This window comes from Liolophura sinensis, chromosome 6 (assembly GCF_032854445.1).
Source record: "Liolophura sinensis isolate JHLJ2023 chromosome 6, CUHK_Ljap_v2, whole genome shotgun sequence".
Lineage (NCBI taxonomy): Eukaryota > Metazoa > Mollusca > Polyplacophora > Chitonida > Chitonidae > Liolophura > Liolophura sinensis.
The window spans coordinates 53,192,009-53,209,184 of NC_088300.1; the positions used below are offsets into that span (position 1 = coordinate 53,192,009).

The 17,176-nt window shown below is 38.5% G+C and overlaps 1 protein-coding gene across 2 annotated transcripts; it reads left to right on the forward strand.

The window, feature by feature from the left end:
• The first annotated feature begins 6,707 nt into the window (after positions 1–6,707).
• LOC135468186 (exonuclease 3'-5' domain-containing protein 2-like) lies at positions 6,708–16,784 on the forward strand. 2 transcript variants are annotated; one of them, XM_064746280.1, is made up of 11 exons: positions 6,708–6,826; positions 7,213–7,376; positions 9,020–9,186; positions 9,532–9,657; positions 10,116–10,227; positions 11,029–11,232; positions 12,130–12,322; positions 12,834–12,999; positions 14,077–14,274; positions 14,655–14,786; positions 15,743–16,784. In XM_064746280.1, the coding sequence occupies exons 1-11, from the start codon at positions 6,772–6,774 to the stop codon at positions 15,948–15,950; spliced, it is 1,725 nt and encodes a 574-aa protein (XP_064602350.1). In that variant the 5' UTR covers positions 6,708–6,771; the 3' UTR covers positions 15,951–16,784. The 2 variants fall into 2 exon arrangements, with proteins under 2 accessions (XP_064602350.1, XP_064602351.1); XM_064746281.1 differs by lacking the exon at positions 14,077–14,274.
• Positions 16,785–17,176: the final 392 nt, after the last annotated feature.

Sequence of the window (17,176 nt, forward strand, 5' to 3'; positions counted from 1 at the left end):
TTTACAGCCCTGAATGCTGTTGACATCAGATAGTTTCTATTCCCTATATTGTTAATTTTATTGCCCTGAACACTGTAAACAGATAGATTCCATTCTTCACTTTGTTACTTTCATCGCCCTGACCACCGCTGACACTGGAGATTCCATTCTTTATATGGTTACATTTATCGTCCTGAATACTGCTGACAGATAGATTGCTTTCTCCATATGCTACTTTTATCGCCTGAACACTGCTCACAGATAGATTGCATTCCCCATATGCTACTTTCATCGCCTTGAACACTGCTGACATATATAGAGATTCCATCCTCTATATGGTTACTTTCCTCGCCTTGAACATAGCTGATATAGATTCTATTCTCTAAATGGTTACTTTCATCGCCTTGAACACTGCAAACGGATAGATTCCATTCTCTATATGGTTACTTGCATTGCCTTGAACATAGCTGATATAGATTCTATTCTCTAAATGGTTACTTTCATCGCCTTGAACACTGCAAACGGATAGATTCCATTCTCTATATGGTTACTTTCATCGCCTTGAACACTGCTGACAGATATAGAGATTCCATCCTCTATATGGTTACTTTCATCGCCTTGAACATAGCTGACATAGATTCTATTCTCTAAATGGTTACTTTCATCGCTTTGAACACTGCTGACAGATATAGAGATTCCATTCTCTGTATGGTTACTTTCATCGCCTTGAACATAGCTGACATAGATTCTATTCTCTGAATGGTTACTTTCATTGCCTTGAACACTGCTGACAGCTATAGAGATTCCATCCTCTATATGGTTATTTTCATCGCCTTGAACATAGCTGACATAGATTCTATTCTCTAAATGGTTACTTTCATCACCTTGAACACTGCTGACGGATAGATTCCATTCTCTATATGGTTACTTTCATCGCCTTGAACATAGCTGACGGATAGATTCTATTCTCTAAATGGTTACTTTCATCGCCTTGAACACTGCAAACGGATACATTCCATTCTCTGTATGGTTACTTTCATCGCCTTGAACATAGCTGACATAGATTCTATTCTCTAAAAGGTTACTTTCATTGCCTTGAACACTGCTGACGGATAGATTCTATTCTCTATATGGTTACTTTCATCGCCCTGAATACTGCTGACAGATAGATTGCTTTCTCCATATGCTACTTTTATCGCCCGAACACTGCTCACAGATAGATAGCATTCTCCATGTGCTACTTTCATCGCCCTGAACACTGCTGACAGATATAGAGATTCCATCCTCTATATGGTTACTTTCCTCGCCTTGAACATAGCTGACATAGATTCTATTCTCTAAATGGTTACTTTCATCGCCTTGAACATAGCTGACATAGATTGCATTCTCTAAATGGTCATTTTTATCGCCTTGAACACGGCTGACTGATAGATTCCATTCTCTCTATGGTTACTTTCATCGCCTTGAACATAGCTGACATAGATTCTATTCTCTAAATGGTTACTTTCATTGCCTTGAACATAGCTGACATAGATTCTATTCTCTAAATGGTTATTTTCATCGCCTTGAACACTGCTGACGGATAGATTCCATTCTCTAAATGGTTACTTTCATCGCCTTGAACATAGCTGACATAGATTCTATTCTCTATATGATTACTTTCATCGCCTTGAACATAGCTGACATAGATTCTGTTCTCTAAATGGTTACTTTCATTGCCTTGAACACTGCTGACGGATAGATTCCATTCTCTGTATGGTTACTTTCATCGCCTTGAACATAGCTGACATAGATTCTGTTCTCTAAATGGTTACTTTCATCGCCTTGAACATAGCTGACATAGATTCTGTTCTCTAAATGGTTACTTTCATTGCCTTGAACACTGCTGACGGATAGATTCCATTCTCTAAATAGTTACTTTCATCGTCTTGAACATAGCTGACATAGATTCTATTCTCTAAATGGTTACTTTCATCGCCTTGCACGCTGCTGACGGATAGGTTCCATCCTCTAAATGGTTACTTTCATCGCCTTGAACATAGCTGACATAGATTCTATTCTCTAAATGGTTACTTTCATCGCCTTGCACACTGCTGACGGATAGATTCCATTCTCTAAATGGTTACTTTCATCGCCTTGAACACTGCAAACGGATAGGTTCCATCCTCTAAATGGTTACTTTCATCGCCTTGCACACTGCTGACGGATAGATTCCATTCTCTATATGGTTACTTTCATCGCCTTGAACATAGCTGACATAGATTCTGTTCTCTAAATGGTTACTTTCATCGCCTTGAACACTGCAAACGGATAGATTCCATCCTCTATATGGTTACTTTCATCGCCTTGAACATAGCTGACATAGATTCTATTCTCTAAATGGTTACTTTCATCGCCTTGAACACTGCAAACGGATAGATTCCATTCTCTATATGGTTACTTTCATCGCCTTGAACATAGCTGACATAGATTCTATTCTCTAAAAGGTTACTTTCATCGCCTTGAACACTGCAAACGGATAGATTCCATTCTCTATATGGTTACTTTCATTGCCTTGAACATAGCTGACATAGATTCTCTATATGGTTAGTCTTGTAGCCATTATTATGTTCCCCATATTGGAATATCGAACCTGCTTAACTCTCAGAGGTTATTGCTTATTACATTACACTGCACACAACTGTGGAAATCTCTGTAACCATTGCATTGCTTGCCGTATCTTGCTGCCTATCTGAAGTCTGTGATATTCTGCATATAACGTTTTTGCCTGCGAATGTTTTGAAATGTTGTACACCCGATTATTATTTATCGATAACATTTATGCCTACAAATTTGTACTATACGATTTGATGTTGTCCCTGTGAGTCGTACTTACGCAAAAAAAATAAAACGGTTTTTAAAGCGTGCAATGCTAACTTTAATGATGACATTTGTTTAAAAAAAGATGTTTGGAAACTAAAGAAACAAATAATTTGAGCATGGTAAATTTGCGTAAATTTAGCTGTTTAGTGGTGGAGAAGTGAATTTATTTTCTATACACTTCTGATGAAAGAGTATAAACACATAAGAATGAATCGAGGTGAGAATTGTTTAATATCAAACAAATGTCATATTATACCCAGTTGGCGTGCAATTAAACATTTTACTGATAGAAATGATAATTTCTTTAACCTTTAATGGAAGTCTGTGCAAACAGTTGTGAGGTTGTATTTAATGTATCCGCTGAAGTACACGTTCTTTGAAGTTGCTTTCCTCTAGCACACAAGCTTTTGACAATGTTTTTTCTTACAAATATATGGTTGATGTTAAACTTGATGTATGAATGCTTTTCCCATGCAGTTACTCTGGATTGCTCGCTTGTGAGAAAATAAAAAGTCTATATTTTGCTCTTCCTCAGTGGTTCATAAAAATTGCCTTCGATCGTAATATTGGCAGATTTGGGTCATTAAGGTGGTCTTAATGAAGTTCATTTAAGACCCATTGCCTGATTTCTGTAAACCCAGTCAATCTACTACTATTAACATTTCGCTGATATGGTTGTGGAATGGGCATTTTAGATGAGATATACAGTACCCGCACAACTTACGTAATTAACTGGCTTAGATTTGAGGCTGGGAAATTTCTTTTGTTAGTCATGCACCTAGTAGCTCATAAGATAAATATGTACAGGCCTTTGAAATTTGAACCTGCATCAGAAAACACACTCCCGTTTTGATTGGGCTGCAATGGTCACGTGATGGAATGTATATTCGGGTATCCTACAATCAAAGTCAAACGTACCTGCTGACGCCTCGCCAAATGTGAGGGTTACCGATACCATATTTTTCCGTACCCTGTCACTGAGTAACGATGTACAGTGACTAATAATACGTGACTATTGAAACCGGATGAGGACACGCTCTCCCTCGCTAGCAATAACGATCACAACGACAATACGATATTTAGTCGAGATTAGATCAGAACATAACATTCTGGAGAGATTCCGACCAGTCTAACGATATTTAGTGGAATAGTCCGTGCAAATATTGTGCCCTGGTCTCAATCTCACGCTATCCTTTGAATATCTCTTCGTCGTTCAATTATCGACCAAATTTCGTCTGAATTTCTACCTCAAAATACGGGGACATCTAGGCAGTGCCAGTCGATCCTAATCTATGTTTGCTTTATCTGATATTCCATTGAATGACTACTGTAACATGCAAAATTGCAGCGTAAAATCCAGCACATTCGAACGACACGTGTACAGGTAAATCTTTTTTCGCGAGAAAACGGTTATCTGTGACAACTATATGTTAACAAGTTCAAGTCAGATGTATTACCGATGAAAGCGTGGGCACATGGGTGAAATAGCTTTGTACTGAATTTGCAGGCCTTCTTATGTGTCCCAATCGCATAATCTAGAAACCTAGCCAATGGCTTCAAACATGGACAGGTTATTTTATTTATCTGCCTGATGTGTTGCGCTATCGGTTACTTTCATGCAGGGTACATATATGAATTGTAATGGCAGTACTAGTAGCCTACACTTTAGATACATCGTGTCTAGACCAGTGCAAAGAAGGAAAGGATCGTTGACTGCTGTTTGACGCCACATGCGTAGTGTATTCCAGCCACAGCGTGCATGGTGATCAGTGGAAATCGGTGATTAAGGTTTAATACCAGTTTGGCAATATTTCAGCCATATGGCGGCTAGACCAGTGTAAAGAGGGAATCACAAAAAGCGATCCGCTAATATCATGTATAACGGTACATGTACAATACAGAATCAAACACAGATCTACATAGCGTGAACAAACACATATGCCTGTCTCGCGAGGCCAAATCGATATCGAATTGCACTAAACCTAGTCACTGGCTTCCCACGTGGACAGGTCACAAAGATAATTCCTGAACAAAACTATTTCATATAAATTAAGCACTGATGCACTCAGAAAACTTATCTGTTAATTTTAATTGAAAGACTGTTGTCTGAGTGATGCTAGAATGTATTCTGCTATTGTAGCAATTTATTCTGTTAAATATAACACACATATTCTATTAATTCCACATAAAGATTATATTAGACTAACAGGATATTATGTTGAATATAACATAATGTTAATAACATTAAAACCAATTAAATAAATAAACACATGAAAATCTAACACGTAATGGCAAAGTATTGCAAAGAAGAGAAAGAAGACAACACTTGATCAAATGTATATAAATCGACAAAATATCCCACATGATGTCTAAAATACATATCTTTTTATTTTTGTGATGTTACATAACCTAGACATCGTAGCTCATGTAATCAAAATCGAGCACATTGAAAAAATCGAAAGCACTGCCATTATTAATTTTAATCAGCCTCGTAAGTTATTTATATATCCCGAGAAAGCAGCTATTTCCGCTGACGTCACTAGAACCCTGTTTTGCCTGTTAACCATATTAAGCGTGGAGTACAAATGGCGTTGCATTATGTTCCCAGTTTCTTTAACACGGCGTGTCCCGCTTCTAAAGAATTCCAGACTCAAAGTTGATTTTACAGAGTTACCAAGCACATCAGAACAAAAGGCTGTAGCCGATTAGGCCTGTTTCCACCCATCTTCCCGTCTAAATAATCTGAAATTATTTGTCTTCTATTTTCCGGGTATAACCTGGCCTTGACACGATGAAGTTGGATGATGTCAAATGCTCGATATGTACTAAAACTGTATATACACGCCATTTATTTATTGATTTCAACATTATGAGCTCCGTCTGTACTCATCCATATGAAGATTTAAAAGCCCTTTCTATTGCTTATGTCTCCATCCATCCTTACGGATTTCTTCATTTTGCTAATGGACGTAAATCACCCATGTACTTATTCTTATATGCGTACATGTATGTATTTTTTGATTGGCATCAATGTTCATTGTCGATAGGCCCTATATTCTACACTGGCTTATACACCGTCCTTAACCATGAATGCGTGTCAAATAATTGAGAACACTGAACAAAGCATTTCTTGACATCAAGTACATAAAGTATTATGTCTCGTTGCATACAATTTCCAGGAACTGGTTCCGGAGCTATAGGCCTACAAACTGTTTGAAATAATAATAACAGCCTTTAATGTATATGTAGCGTAATTAGACTAGCCATAACACACTGCTAAAATATACTTGAAAACAACATGTATGATATATTTCTCAACACCGGTTCCAGCTGACAGGTATCTTTTATATAGGCCTACACAGAGGCTAAACAAAAGCTTTATTTATCCCTGTTGGCAAGCAACCTTAACATAATTTATGGATGCTTTTAAAACGCACTGACCATGATCCAACTGAGCAAGGTCACAACTCTAGGTTTTTGTCACATCGCAATAGCCTATAAATGCACGTAGGCTTGTATACATGTAGGCTACCAGTAATTTACATAGGCCTGTCGGTAACACAAGGTTTACAACGCAATGCACTAGATTTGAGTGAATCAATCATCATTCTGGTAACAAATAGCTCACAAAAACATAAGGCATGATAAGATATGATGATATGATGAAATAACGTAGTTATGTTTCACATGCTTATGATGAAACCGACTTCGTATATACATGTGTTCATAACAACAAACGCACGTGTTCGCATTAAGTAAACCGGAACTAAGAAGAAAATGTTACAGCTTGTTTCATTGGTCGGCGTACTCAGTTTAACCAATGAAAATTGTCAATTGAAGTATTGCACACACCGGCTTCGTGTGGTGAAATCGTGGCATGGCGAAGACTGCCTTAAAGATTGACTCCAAAGAACTGTCGACTTTGCCGAGATGACATCTTCATTGCAAGTTCTGAGCCGATACCTGACAGTGTTTGTAACTGGTGGTAAGATAGTTTACCACTGAGAACTCTTATATGCCTGTAGACTGTATGCCTGTTAAAACCATGAAGACAGCCAGCACAATTTTAAGGACAGTATACAAATCTAAGGACAGCACTAATACGAATAGCGTGTATAACCGGGCAGTAGATGGCTACGTATACATGTATTAAAGAAGTGCCGTACCTACAAGATTATACTAACACAGTGAAGCCCTGGCTAGTTCCATATAAGCATACATGTACCTTGAACACCTGTGCTGATCAATGGGCAAGGCTCTGTTAACAAATGCTGGTGGTGTAGGCTAAATGAAAGTTATAAACATGTGTAAGTGAGATATACTCTTAAATTTCTTGATTCTTTTGTCACCAGTGTTTTGCTTATTTTAAAGGTATTACAGCGTTTGTTATTGCTCGAGGCCTTCAGAAGCTGATTACTGTTTCGCTGACACCTAAAGCCTTTATCAAACGAAAGGAAAAGATTTGTCTAGTTACCTCCCTTGATGAGTGGCAGAGTATCTACCCAGAGTTATCAGAAGCCTGCACTTCAGTCAGGGTAACACAAATTCCTTATCCGGAACACTTATTTGTATGTGAAGTCCTCCAGGATTCAAGGTACTGGTAGCATTAGTGGATTAAGACTGGTGCCTGTGAATGGTTTGAGACTGGAGACCCAGAAGTTGAGTCTTTATTCTTGTTACAGCTTTACGCCAGGAAGTATTTATTTATTTATTTATTTATTTAGCATTATGGTAGGAGGAAACTGGGCAGAGGAAAGCTTTTCAGCCTCCTGGTGTTATGTGGCAGTTTGTTAAGGTGAAATAGATATCTGAGGCTTCAAGGCTTACATGCGTACCTTATGCACCTTCTCTGTTCCTAGATCTCAGACCTGTTTATTCTTCCCAGCTTAGCTTTCAAAAATACAGATCTGCACTCTTCCATTCACTAACCTGGAACTCCATGTTTTCTAGAAAAATCGTTCAGAAAAAGATAATGGATCATGGAATGATTTTAAGTGAAACCAATGAGATGTACACAATATAAAGAATGATTGACAAATTGTTTGGGAGTCTTTAGTTTGTGTGCTAATAATGAACAGGAATGAACTATAATCAATTATATCGTAAAAAAGATGATTTTAATTTTGGGAAGAGCAGCCAAACCCACTCTAGCAACAGTTTGAGGTGATTTGAAAATGGCAGCTTGCGAAGGTCTGATGCAGCGTTCATTATTCATTCAAGGCCAGCTGTCTTCCACCAATATGTTGTGCAACTCACAGTGTCATACATGAAAAGTTCATCACAAACATCACCATTACCTTCAATGGACCAGTAGTTTAACCATTCTACAACCCCCCACCTACCCTGTCCCCTCCTGCTGGTTTCCTCCACCCATAATAATAACCTCCAGTGCTTAAATCAAAAGTAATATCACAGACAACAAGCAAATCATTGTAAAAAATATAAGAAAAAGATTGGTAATATTTTGTTAGAGAGTAAATGGATGATGGAACTAATGACTTTGATGTCATAATGTCTTTAATACATTAAATGACATTATGCTTGATCATACATCATATTTTGTTACATTTCATATTATCTGGGTTTTTTTGTTACATTCCACATTATCATTTATGTTTTGTTACATTTCATATTATCTGTTATGTTGTGTTACATTTCATATTACCTATTATGTTTTGTTACATTTCATATTATCTGTTATGTTTTGTTACAGTTCGTATTATCTATTATGTTTTGTTACATTTCATATTATCTATTATGTTTTGTTTCATTTCAACTTGTGAAGTTGGTTAGCTCACTAGTATAGCATAATGACCCAGAAGCCTCTCATCAGTGTGGTCGCTGTGAGTCCAGCCCATGCTGGCTTCCTCTCCGGCCGTACGTTTGTAAGGCCAGCAGCAACCTGCGGATGGTCGACGGTGTCCGCCAGGCTCTACATGGTTTCCTCCCACCATAATGTTGGCCACCGTCGTATAAGTGAAATATTCTTGAGTACGTCGTAAAACACCGATCAAATAAATAAATAAAACTTTGTTACATATTCTCTATTATTGCACTGTATGCATTGTTTCATGATGATTCATGCTATCCTTAGTTTATCTTTCTCTGACCACACTGAACCTGTCAGCAGTCATGAAAGAGAATATCTGATGAGTCATTGTTACGTTCATGTTCCTAGGTTGTGGGCCTTGACTGCGAGTGGGTACCTGCCCAGGATGGTGACGTCCAGCGCCCCGTGGCCTTGTTACAGATCGCCTGTCACACTGGCCTGTGTATCCTAATCCGTCTCTGTAAATTCCCAGATTTTCTGCCTCCCACATTGTCAGCATTCCTGGCAGATAGAAGGTAACTGGATTAGCAGACATATTGATGTCATAGCCTTTTAATACTCTGGAAAACTTTATTCTTTGGAATTTAATTGTTGTGAAAATGTTTTCTGGAAGCTGCCCTGAACTATGAATAAGAACAGCTGTCTGTTGAAAAGAGCACATCTGGTTGGATTGCCTATGTATGCAGTGCAAGAAATAAGCTGACAAATATCTGCTATCATTTACTTTGAAAAGCACATAAACATCTCATTGTCTAAATATTACTGCAGTATGGCTGAAATATTTCCAATGTGGCATTATGCCATAATCATTAATTCGTACATTGTGTCATTAATTATCACCTGATATTCTCTCCTTGCAGCATCCTGAAAGCAGGAGTTGGAGTGAAGGAAGATGGCAGTAAGCTGCTGAAAGATTACGGCATTGTCCTCAGAGGCTGTGTAGACTTACGGCATGTCCTGAACAGAGTTAGAGGAATCTACAAAATGTATGAGATTTTCTGTTTCTGATTGTTTAAGTGTCTTGTTTATATGTCTTCATGCATGCTTTAAACTGGACTGAAATGTCTCAAGTGCAGCATCACTTTGAACAGTATGTATGAGGATCCAGTTGTTCAAAGTGTACCTTCTTCAGATGTTACAATTAAGTGTCAATACTTATTTTATGTTAATAGTACTCAACAAATGAAACTTAATCTCAGACTAAAATTAATACCATCTTAATACCAGGTCCACAATTTTGAACAGATAATCCTAGGTATACTTTGTAGAGAGCAATTGCAAACCTTATTTCCCTTATATAAATCTATTTTTTTTTTGTTGTGTTAGCATAATTTATCAGTATGTCATCTAAAACACTTACTCTAATGTCTGTTGTACCTTGTGACCATACACTATACATGTGCAATGTGATTGTCTGCACTGTTATTTTTTCTAAACATTTCAGAAGGAGTCCAGGATTGAAAGGGCTTTCCAAGTCAGTATTAAACATCACATTGGATAAAAGTATATTTATCAGGTGTGGTAATTGGGAAGCTGATGTCTTAACACCTGAGCAGGTGAGACTTGACTTTAAAAGGGACAAAACTTCATTTGCATTGCTTTCTGTTTGTATGGTACATATGTTTTTTGATGATTACTGTAATTCGTATGTTTGCAAGATGTTAATTCAAGAATAATGAAGGCATTATTCTTTGTAGATTGATAAACGTGTACTTTTTGTGAAGTTCTGAAAATTGCGTATTCAACCAATGTAGTTTTGTCTCCAGAATCGAATTATATATATGTGCATAAATTGCCCTGAAAATTGTTCTTTCATATGCTAAAAGATTGAGGAATTTAGGGTATTCCCTTGTTTGTTTGGTTGTATTCGCAAGTGATAGAATATAAGGACTATGCATGTATATATAGTTACATGTATACCCCAAGTATTCACATGTATACCCCAAGTATTCACATGTATATATACCCCAAGTATTCACATGTATACCCCAAGTATTCACATGTATATCCCAGTAGCTTTTAATGTCTGGGTGTCCCTTACAGTTCATGGCATATGGATGTGACTTTTCTCTATGTATAGTTTTAACATTCATGATGTACCTTTATTCCTCAGCCTTCTCGCATATGAAAGAGCAACTTTCAGTGCAAGACAAAACTACAGTGGTTGGTTTGGCCAATTTCAGGGCTTCGTGAAAAGTGTAATATTATCGGTCTACACAGAGTAATGCCTTCAGATCATGCTCGAATGAACACCGTCCAAACATGCGAAAAGGTTCAAGAATTACAGTACATGTACTGTATAGTGCAAACAGTGTGTTTAACTGTGACATCTATATCATCTTTAATATGTAAATCAGGTGAAGTATGCAGCATTGGATGCATCGGTAGGAGTGGACATATTCCTTCATTTGATTGTGGCAAAGATGACTGCTTGTAAACCCACTGGCAGCTCCTTGCAGAAAATATATGAGCCAGGTTTTTGGAAGAGAACGTTGTCAGTTTGCCAGGGTGTTGTGGACGTGGCATATTCCTATAAACAAGACAGATTACTGGATTCAGATGTAAGTCTCCGTATCCTTTGTTTTTCTGTGTCGCCTCTTTTGATGTCTGAAACACAAATTAAGTAAAGTGTTCAAGTTTGGAACACATTTTTCTACCATAATTATCATGATGTGATCCATTTTTTGCTTTTTTGTTTTGTTTTTATCAGATATAACAGATTTGGGACAATTTTCTGTGTGTTTGAGTCTTACTTTGTGAGCACATTTGAACTGCCCAGTATATCATTGATACATGCTAGTTTCGTTAACACCCTGTGTACCCAGTACTTTTCCCGTCTGTCTGTGTACAGGAGACACAAGCACATTTTTTGGTTCCCAGCAGTATATTACACCCATCATTAGAACGATGAAGGACAAGAAAAACAATAGCTCCGTCAAGGTCCACTGCATAACAGTAATAGCTCTGTCAAGGTCCACTGCATAACAGAAATGGTTATAATTTACGGTGAAGCCATGTCTTGGTGAAGGTATGTATTAAGTCTGAATTCAATATGATGAACTGTTCATTGTGTTCATTCACTCACCATGGACCTGCAGTAGGGGTTTCATCCAGGACCAAGAGACACACACACACACTCCCTCACCAGGGATCTGCAATAGGGGTTTCATCCAGGACAAAGAGACACACACACACACTCCCACGACGTTAAACCCCAAGCACTCACTCACTCACTCACACACACTCCCTCACCATGGACCTGCAGTAGGGGTTTCATCCAGGACAAAGAGACACACACACACTCCCTCACCATGGACCTGCAGTAGGGGTTTCATCCAGGACAAAGACGCACACAGCTGTGCCGTCACCATGACCTGCAGTAGGGGTATGATAAGACGGTAATCTTACATTTATTCATAGTGTATGTGACATTTGTATGCTTGTATATGTACATGTAGGGGGTGGGAGAGACAAGCGGTAAATCCCGGGCCAAATCAGTTGATGTAGGCGAGATGTCAGCAGCAGTACGGTCATACTCCACGCGACAGAGCCCCCTCTACCATAACTGTAAATTACAGGCCCCGGATGGGCAGCAGCTGTGTACCTGTGATGAGAAGAAAGCAAACTGGTACATTGAGAAGGAGTTGGGGGGTATGCTATATTTATGCTTGTAGGTCATTATTACTGATCTCTCATATACGGCATTTAAAGTTTAGCTTTCTTCAACTCATTTCAGCTTTAGGTGAAATACACTAGTTGGTGTTAAAAGGCAGGAGCAATTAAATGTAGCCTACATTTGTGTATTCATAGCATTGTAACTTTTCTCTTCTGTGATATTGTAGGGAAAGGTAACAATGTGATTTTTGTATCAATAACTGTTAAGAATTGAACTGGATTTTGATTATTTGATTATACTGGTTTGTGAAAAAACAAAGCTCACCAGTTTTATGAGGCATCATAAAAGGGAGTACAGCAGTAAACACCAGTTAAATTCTGTTATTAGTCAACCTTATTGCACAAGGAAAGACATATTTATATATCATGTAGTGAAAAAGTTGTTATTTTATGCAAAATATAAGATAAATTTAAGGTACCAAAAAAAAGCTGGTCAGCCCTTAATTCTCTCAGTTTTGAGCTGATTATTATCCATGCTATCCCACAGAGAAGGTCTGTGATGACCCACTGACGGTACGTTTGTATTTTGAGCCATCTGGTCGGCCGGACTCAGGCAGAAATTACTACCTCCAGGACAAGGAGAACATCTGTGTGGTGTGCGGCCATTCGAACACGTACATCCGCAAAATCATCGTGCCTCATGAGTACAGGAAGTAAGTCTGCCTAATAATTTACCATTTTGTGTATAGGTGTTTTCTAAAGGTCACAGGCCCCTTTTGCATGTATAGATTGAACCACTTTGTTGGTTTAAGGGTTAGAGTGTCCCTCTCGAGTCGGGAGTCAGGTCATAACAAAGGCTTTAAAACTGGTATTTGCTGGTGCCTCACTTGGTGCTCAGTACTGAGAGATTTGAGTAAGGAAACAGACGTGGTTGGCCCAGTAACTCGGTATAATGTGACTGGGTGGGGTGTCATGTCTGGTGACTTTGGCATAATACTTCATTGGCGGCAGCGCTTTAGTGGCATGGACTCTCCCTGCCACAAGAAGACACAGTAAATGTACAAAGTTAACACATGATCACTCTTTGTCGTCATATGACTGAAAAATTGTTTAGTACGACGTTAAACATGAAGCATTCATTCATCCATATATAGGTTTGGGTGTACAACTTGCTATGGTATTTAAATATAAGAAGAATATTGTGAATGCAGTTGTTGGCTGAGTGGTTAAGATGTTTGCCCTTCAGCCCTACTGTCATATACCTGTATAGTTATCAGGGAGGAAATAAGTGGTCAGAAGCACTCTAATCACAGTTAAAGTTATGTTATATGCAGTGTGTTGAAGCTAAGTTGTCTTCCATCATTATGGCATAAACTTGTAGCTCACACTGTGAACATCACACATGCCAAAAGTTATCAGATGTTTGCCAAAGGCCAGTGGTTCTCTCCTGGGACTATAGTTTCCTCCCACCATAATTATCTATCAAAATCTGTATGGTTTCTTAATGACAATATAACTTTCTTTGTCTGATTGTAGTTACATGCATCAATATTTACGTGAGTTCAAGTCCAGCTTTCCCCTCTGACCTTGTGTGGGAAGGCCTGCCAGCAACTTCCAGATGGTTGTGGGTTTCCCCTCAGGCTCTACCAGGTTTCCTCCCATAAAAATGCTCGTCGCCGAGAACGGCAGAAAACACCGATCAAATAGATAGGACATAAGTTACTGTTTCATGTTGCTAGCAGCATAATTATGCAGATGAAATGGCTCATGACGTCTCCATTGTTCTGAAGGTTTTTCCCATTCATGATGAAGGAGCATTCATCACATGACGTGTTACTGCTGTGTCCACCGTGTCATGCTAAGAGCAGTCAGTATGACAGCTTGTTACGACAGCAGCTGGCAGACCGGTGCGACGCGCCGCTCGACTCTGGCACTGGCACCAGAATGAGACAGGACTCTGACCTCCATAAAGTAAAATCTGCTGCAAAGTAAGTGATAATACAGTGGGTCATTAAAATAGAAATTTTTATAGAAAATTCTTATATTTTTCTACGTAACCGGAATTTGAAGCACACTTTGTCAAAGCTGAGTGAATCATTTTTTGTAGCTTCTGTAGCATTGTGGCATTATATCAAAGACTACACATGATTTCCGATAACAGGTTAGAAGTATTTTCACAGTGAAATATTATTTACGCAATCCAGTGCAGATTAAACCACGTTTTGTTGTTTTGAAGCTCAAATTTGTATTTAGTGTATTGTTTATGTCCTTAAGATGGCAGAGACCTTACTAAATGCAAACTCATATGCACTGCAAACTCACTTGTGCTGCAAGCATGTGTATGTATGTAACATGTTCTGTATTGCAGAGCATTGAAACAAAGCCGTGACAAGCTTCCAGCTGACAGAAGAGAAGTTCTAGAGCATACAGTCAAGACGCACTTCGGAGTTATGTCCCTTACTGAGGAGCTCCTGGAGAAAGCATTGGATTTAGATACAAGGTCAGCATACACAGTTTTAACACGATATTTGGCAACATGATTTTACTACCAGGTGTACCGTGTAATATTCGTACAGACTAACAGTCTGTCTATTGGATGACAGAAGCTGTTAATATATAAAGGACATTTTAAGATTATCCCCAACTTATCATTTTATGTCATATAATTAAGTGTTTCAATGCCTTATAATTCCTTGTGCAAGCCAAACTTGTTATGTCTCCATGGCTCATTTGGTTAGCGTGCTAGCGCAGCGTAATGACCCAGGAGTCTCTCACCAATGTGGTCGCTGTGAGTTCAAGTCCAGCTCATGCTGGCTTCCTCTCCGCCCATACATGGGAAGGTCTGCCAGCAACCTGCGGATGGTTGTGGGTTTCCCCTGGGCTCTGCCTGGTTTCCACCCACCTTAATGCTGGCCACCGTCGTATAAGTGAAATATTCTTGAGTACAGCGTAAAACACCAATAAAATAAATAAATAAATAAATCAATAAATATGAGACTTGTTATATATGTGCAGATCACCATGATGTGGCTGAAATAAAACCATAGCCATTTGCCTGGGCAGGGCATCAAGTCTTGTGTTTTAGTCTTAGGGCAATCCAGAACTATTATAAATCACCATGCATTTATATCAGCCTTCTAGGGGGAGCTACATGTACCATCATGGCATAACCAAATTAATATTTAAAACGTCCCAGTAAGGAAATGTTAAAGTGTTGCTCAGCTTTTGGTGTATAAACTTCGCAATAAATAGACTAAATCCACTTACAGATTTATTTGCTTGTTGCTTAACATACCATACTCAAGGGCTTTTTGCCAGTTGCTGTCAAACTTCAACAAACAAGGTCATTGAACTTCTTGTAAGACAACACGAAAGTGAGCCAACAATTGTCACCAAGGCCCTGAGGTCAAGGTCAGACCAAATTAATCAAAGAAAAAACATTCTATTTAATTTCAGAATATACAACAGTAAATATGTTCCTCACGGTCAGAAAGTGGTGGAGTATATCCGTCAGAGGGAAGGACTGGTCAGTTTTGAGAAAATGTGGAGACAGCATTTTCTGGACACTATGAATCCTCAGTTCTTACCACTATACTGGTCTGTTGACCATAACCATGAGAGATTAGCCCAGTTTGATGACCAGACCAGTGACCATAAATGTTGATTCCAGAAAATGGAATGGAAAATGGACATGTTAGCACTGCTTAAAATACACACAAAAAATATTTTTTTATATTTTTTTAAGTAGTATCACTTCAGGAATGAGCTTTTGAGGTCATGCTTGCTTCTTAAGCGAGGATGTTTGTCAGGCACTCTGGAAACTCTGATTCCCGCCAGCCTGCAGTTTTGAGTGTTGTGTAGTGTTTAGAAAACTATCGTTAGTACACAACTCGATGTCCCAGTTAATTAAATTGCCTATTGTAGGTGTGATACTAGGTCCTGCTGGCGAGCTCAAGTGTATTTTGTGTGTAGTGTCAGTCAGTTATTTCCCATCATTACCTAATGGTTCAACACCAGCCAGATAAATTAATAGCTAAATAATTAAATCACTTTTGCATCATCATCAGTCTCACCAATGCGGTTGCTGTGAGTTCAAGTCCAGCTCATGCTGGCTTCCTCTCCGGCCGTATATGGGAAGGTCTGTCAACAACCTGTGGATGGTCGTGGGTTTCCGTCGGGCTCTGCCCGGTTTTCTCCCACCATATTGCTGGCCACCGTCGTGTTAGTGAAATATTCTTAAGTACGGCGTGAAACACCAATCAGATAAATAAATAAAATCCTCATCAGAGTTCACAACGATTTACAAACTGTCAATGAGAACAGTAATATTTTAGGTGTACTCTAGAACGTTATTAAAAGATTCACATCTGGATATTATTAGTATTATGATAAAGTAAGCATGATTTCAAAAGCTCAGATTCGTGTGTACTGTTACTTGAATTACTACTGTAGATGTTTTTGATACAGGCTGAAATACTGTGATATATCTATGAACCAACGGAGCATGTAATTTAAATTATTTATGTCATATTTGGTTTTGTTTTGTTGCCGTTTTTGGCCAGAAATAAAGTACATGTATCACAAAAGTTCGTAATATCCTGTAGGTGTGTTTTTTAGTTCAAATTTGTGCATAACTAAAATACATGTGCATCGTTATACATGTAGGGGCAACATGATGCGCAATCCATTTAGATTCATGTGCATAAGGCCATGTATTAGACAACAGTGAAGTTTACATAGCCTATGTGGCCACCTTCAAATTCTGAAGTGAATTTGCTGGGAAGAGGGTGAAATAATTCAGGAATCAGCAGATCCACGTACTGCCGGATGTAGTTTGGCGTACCAACTAGCCGAATGAAAATCGGATCCCATTGAGGTCTAATATGATTT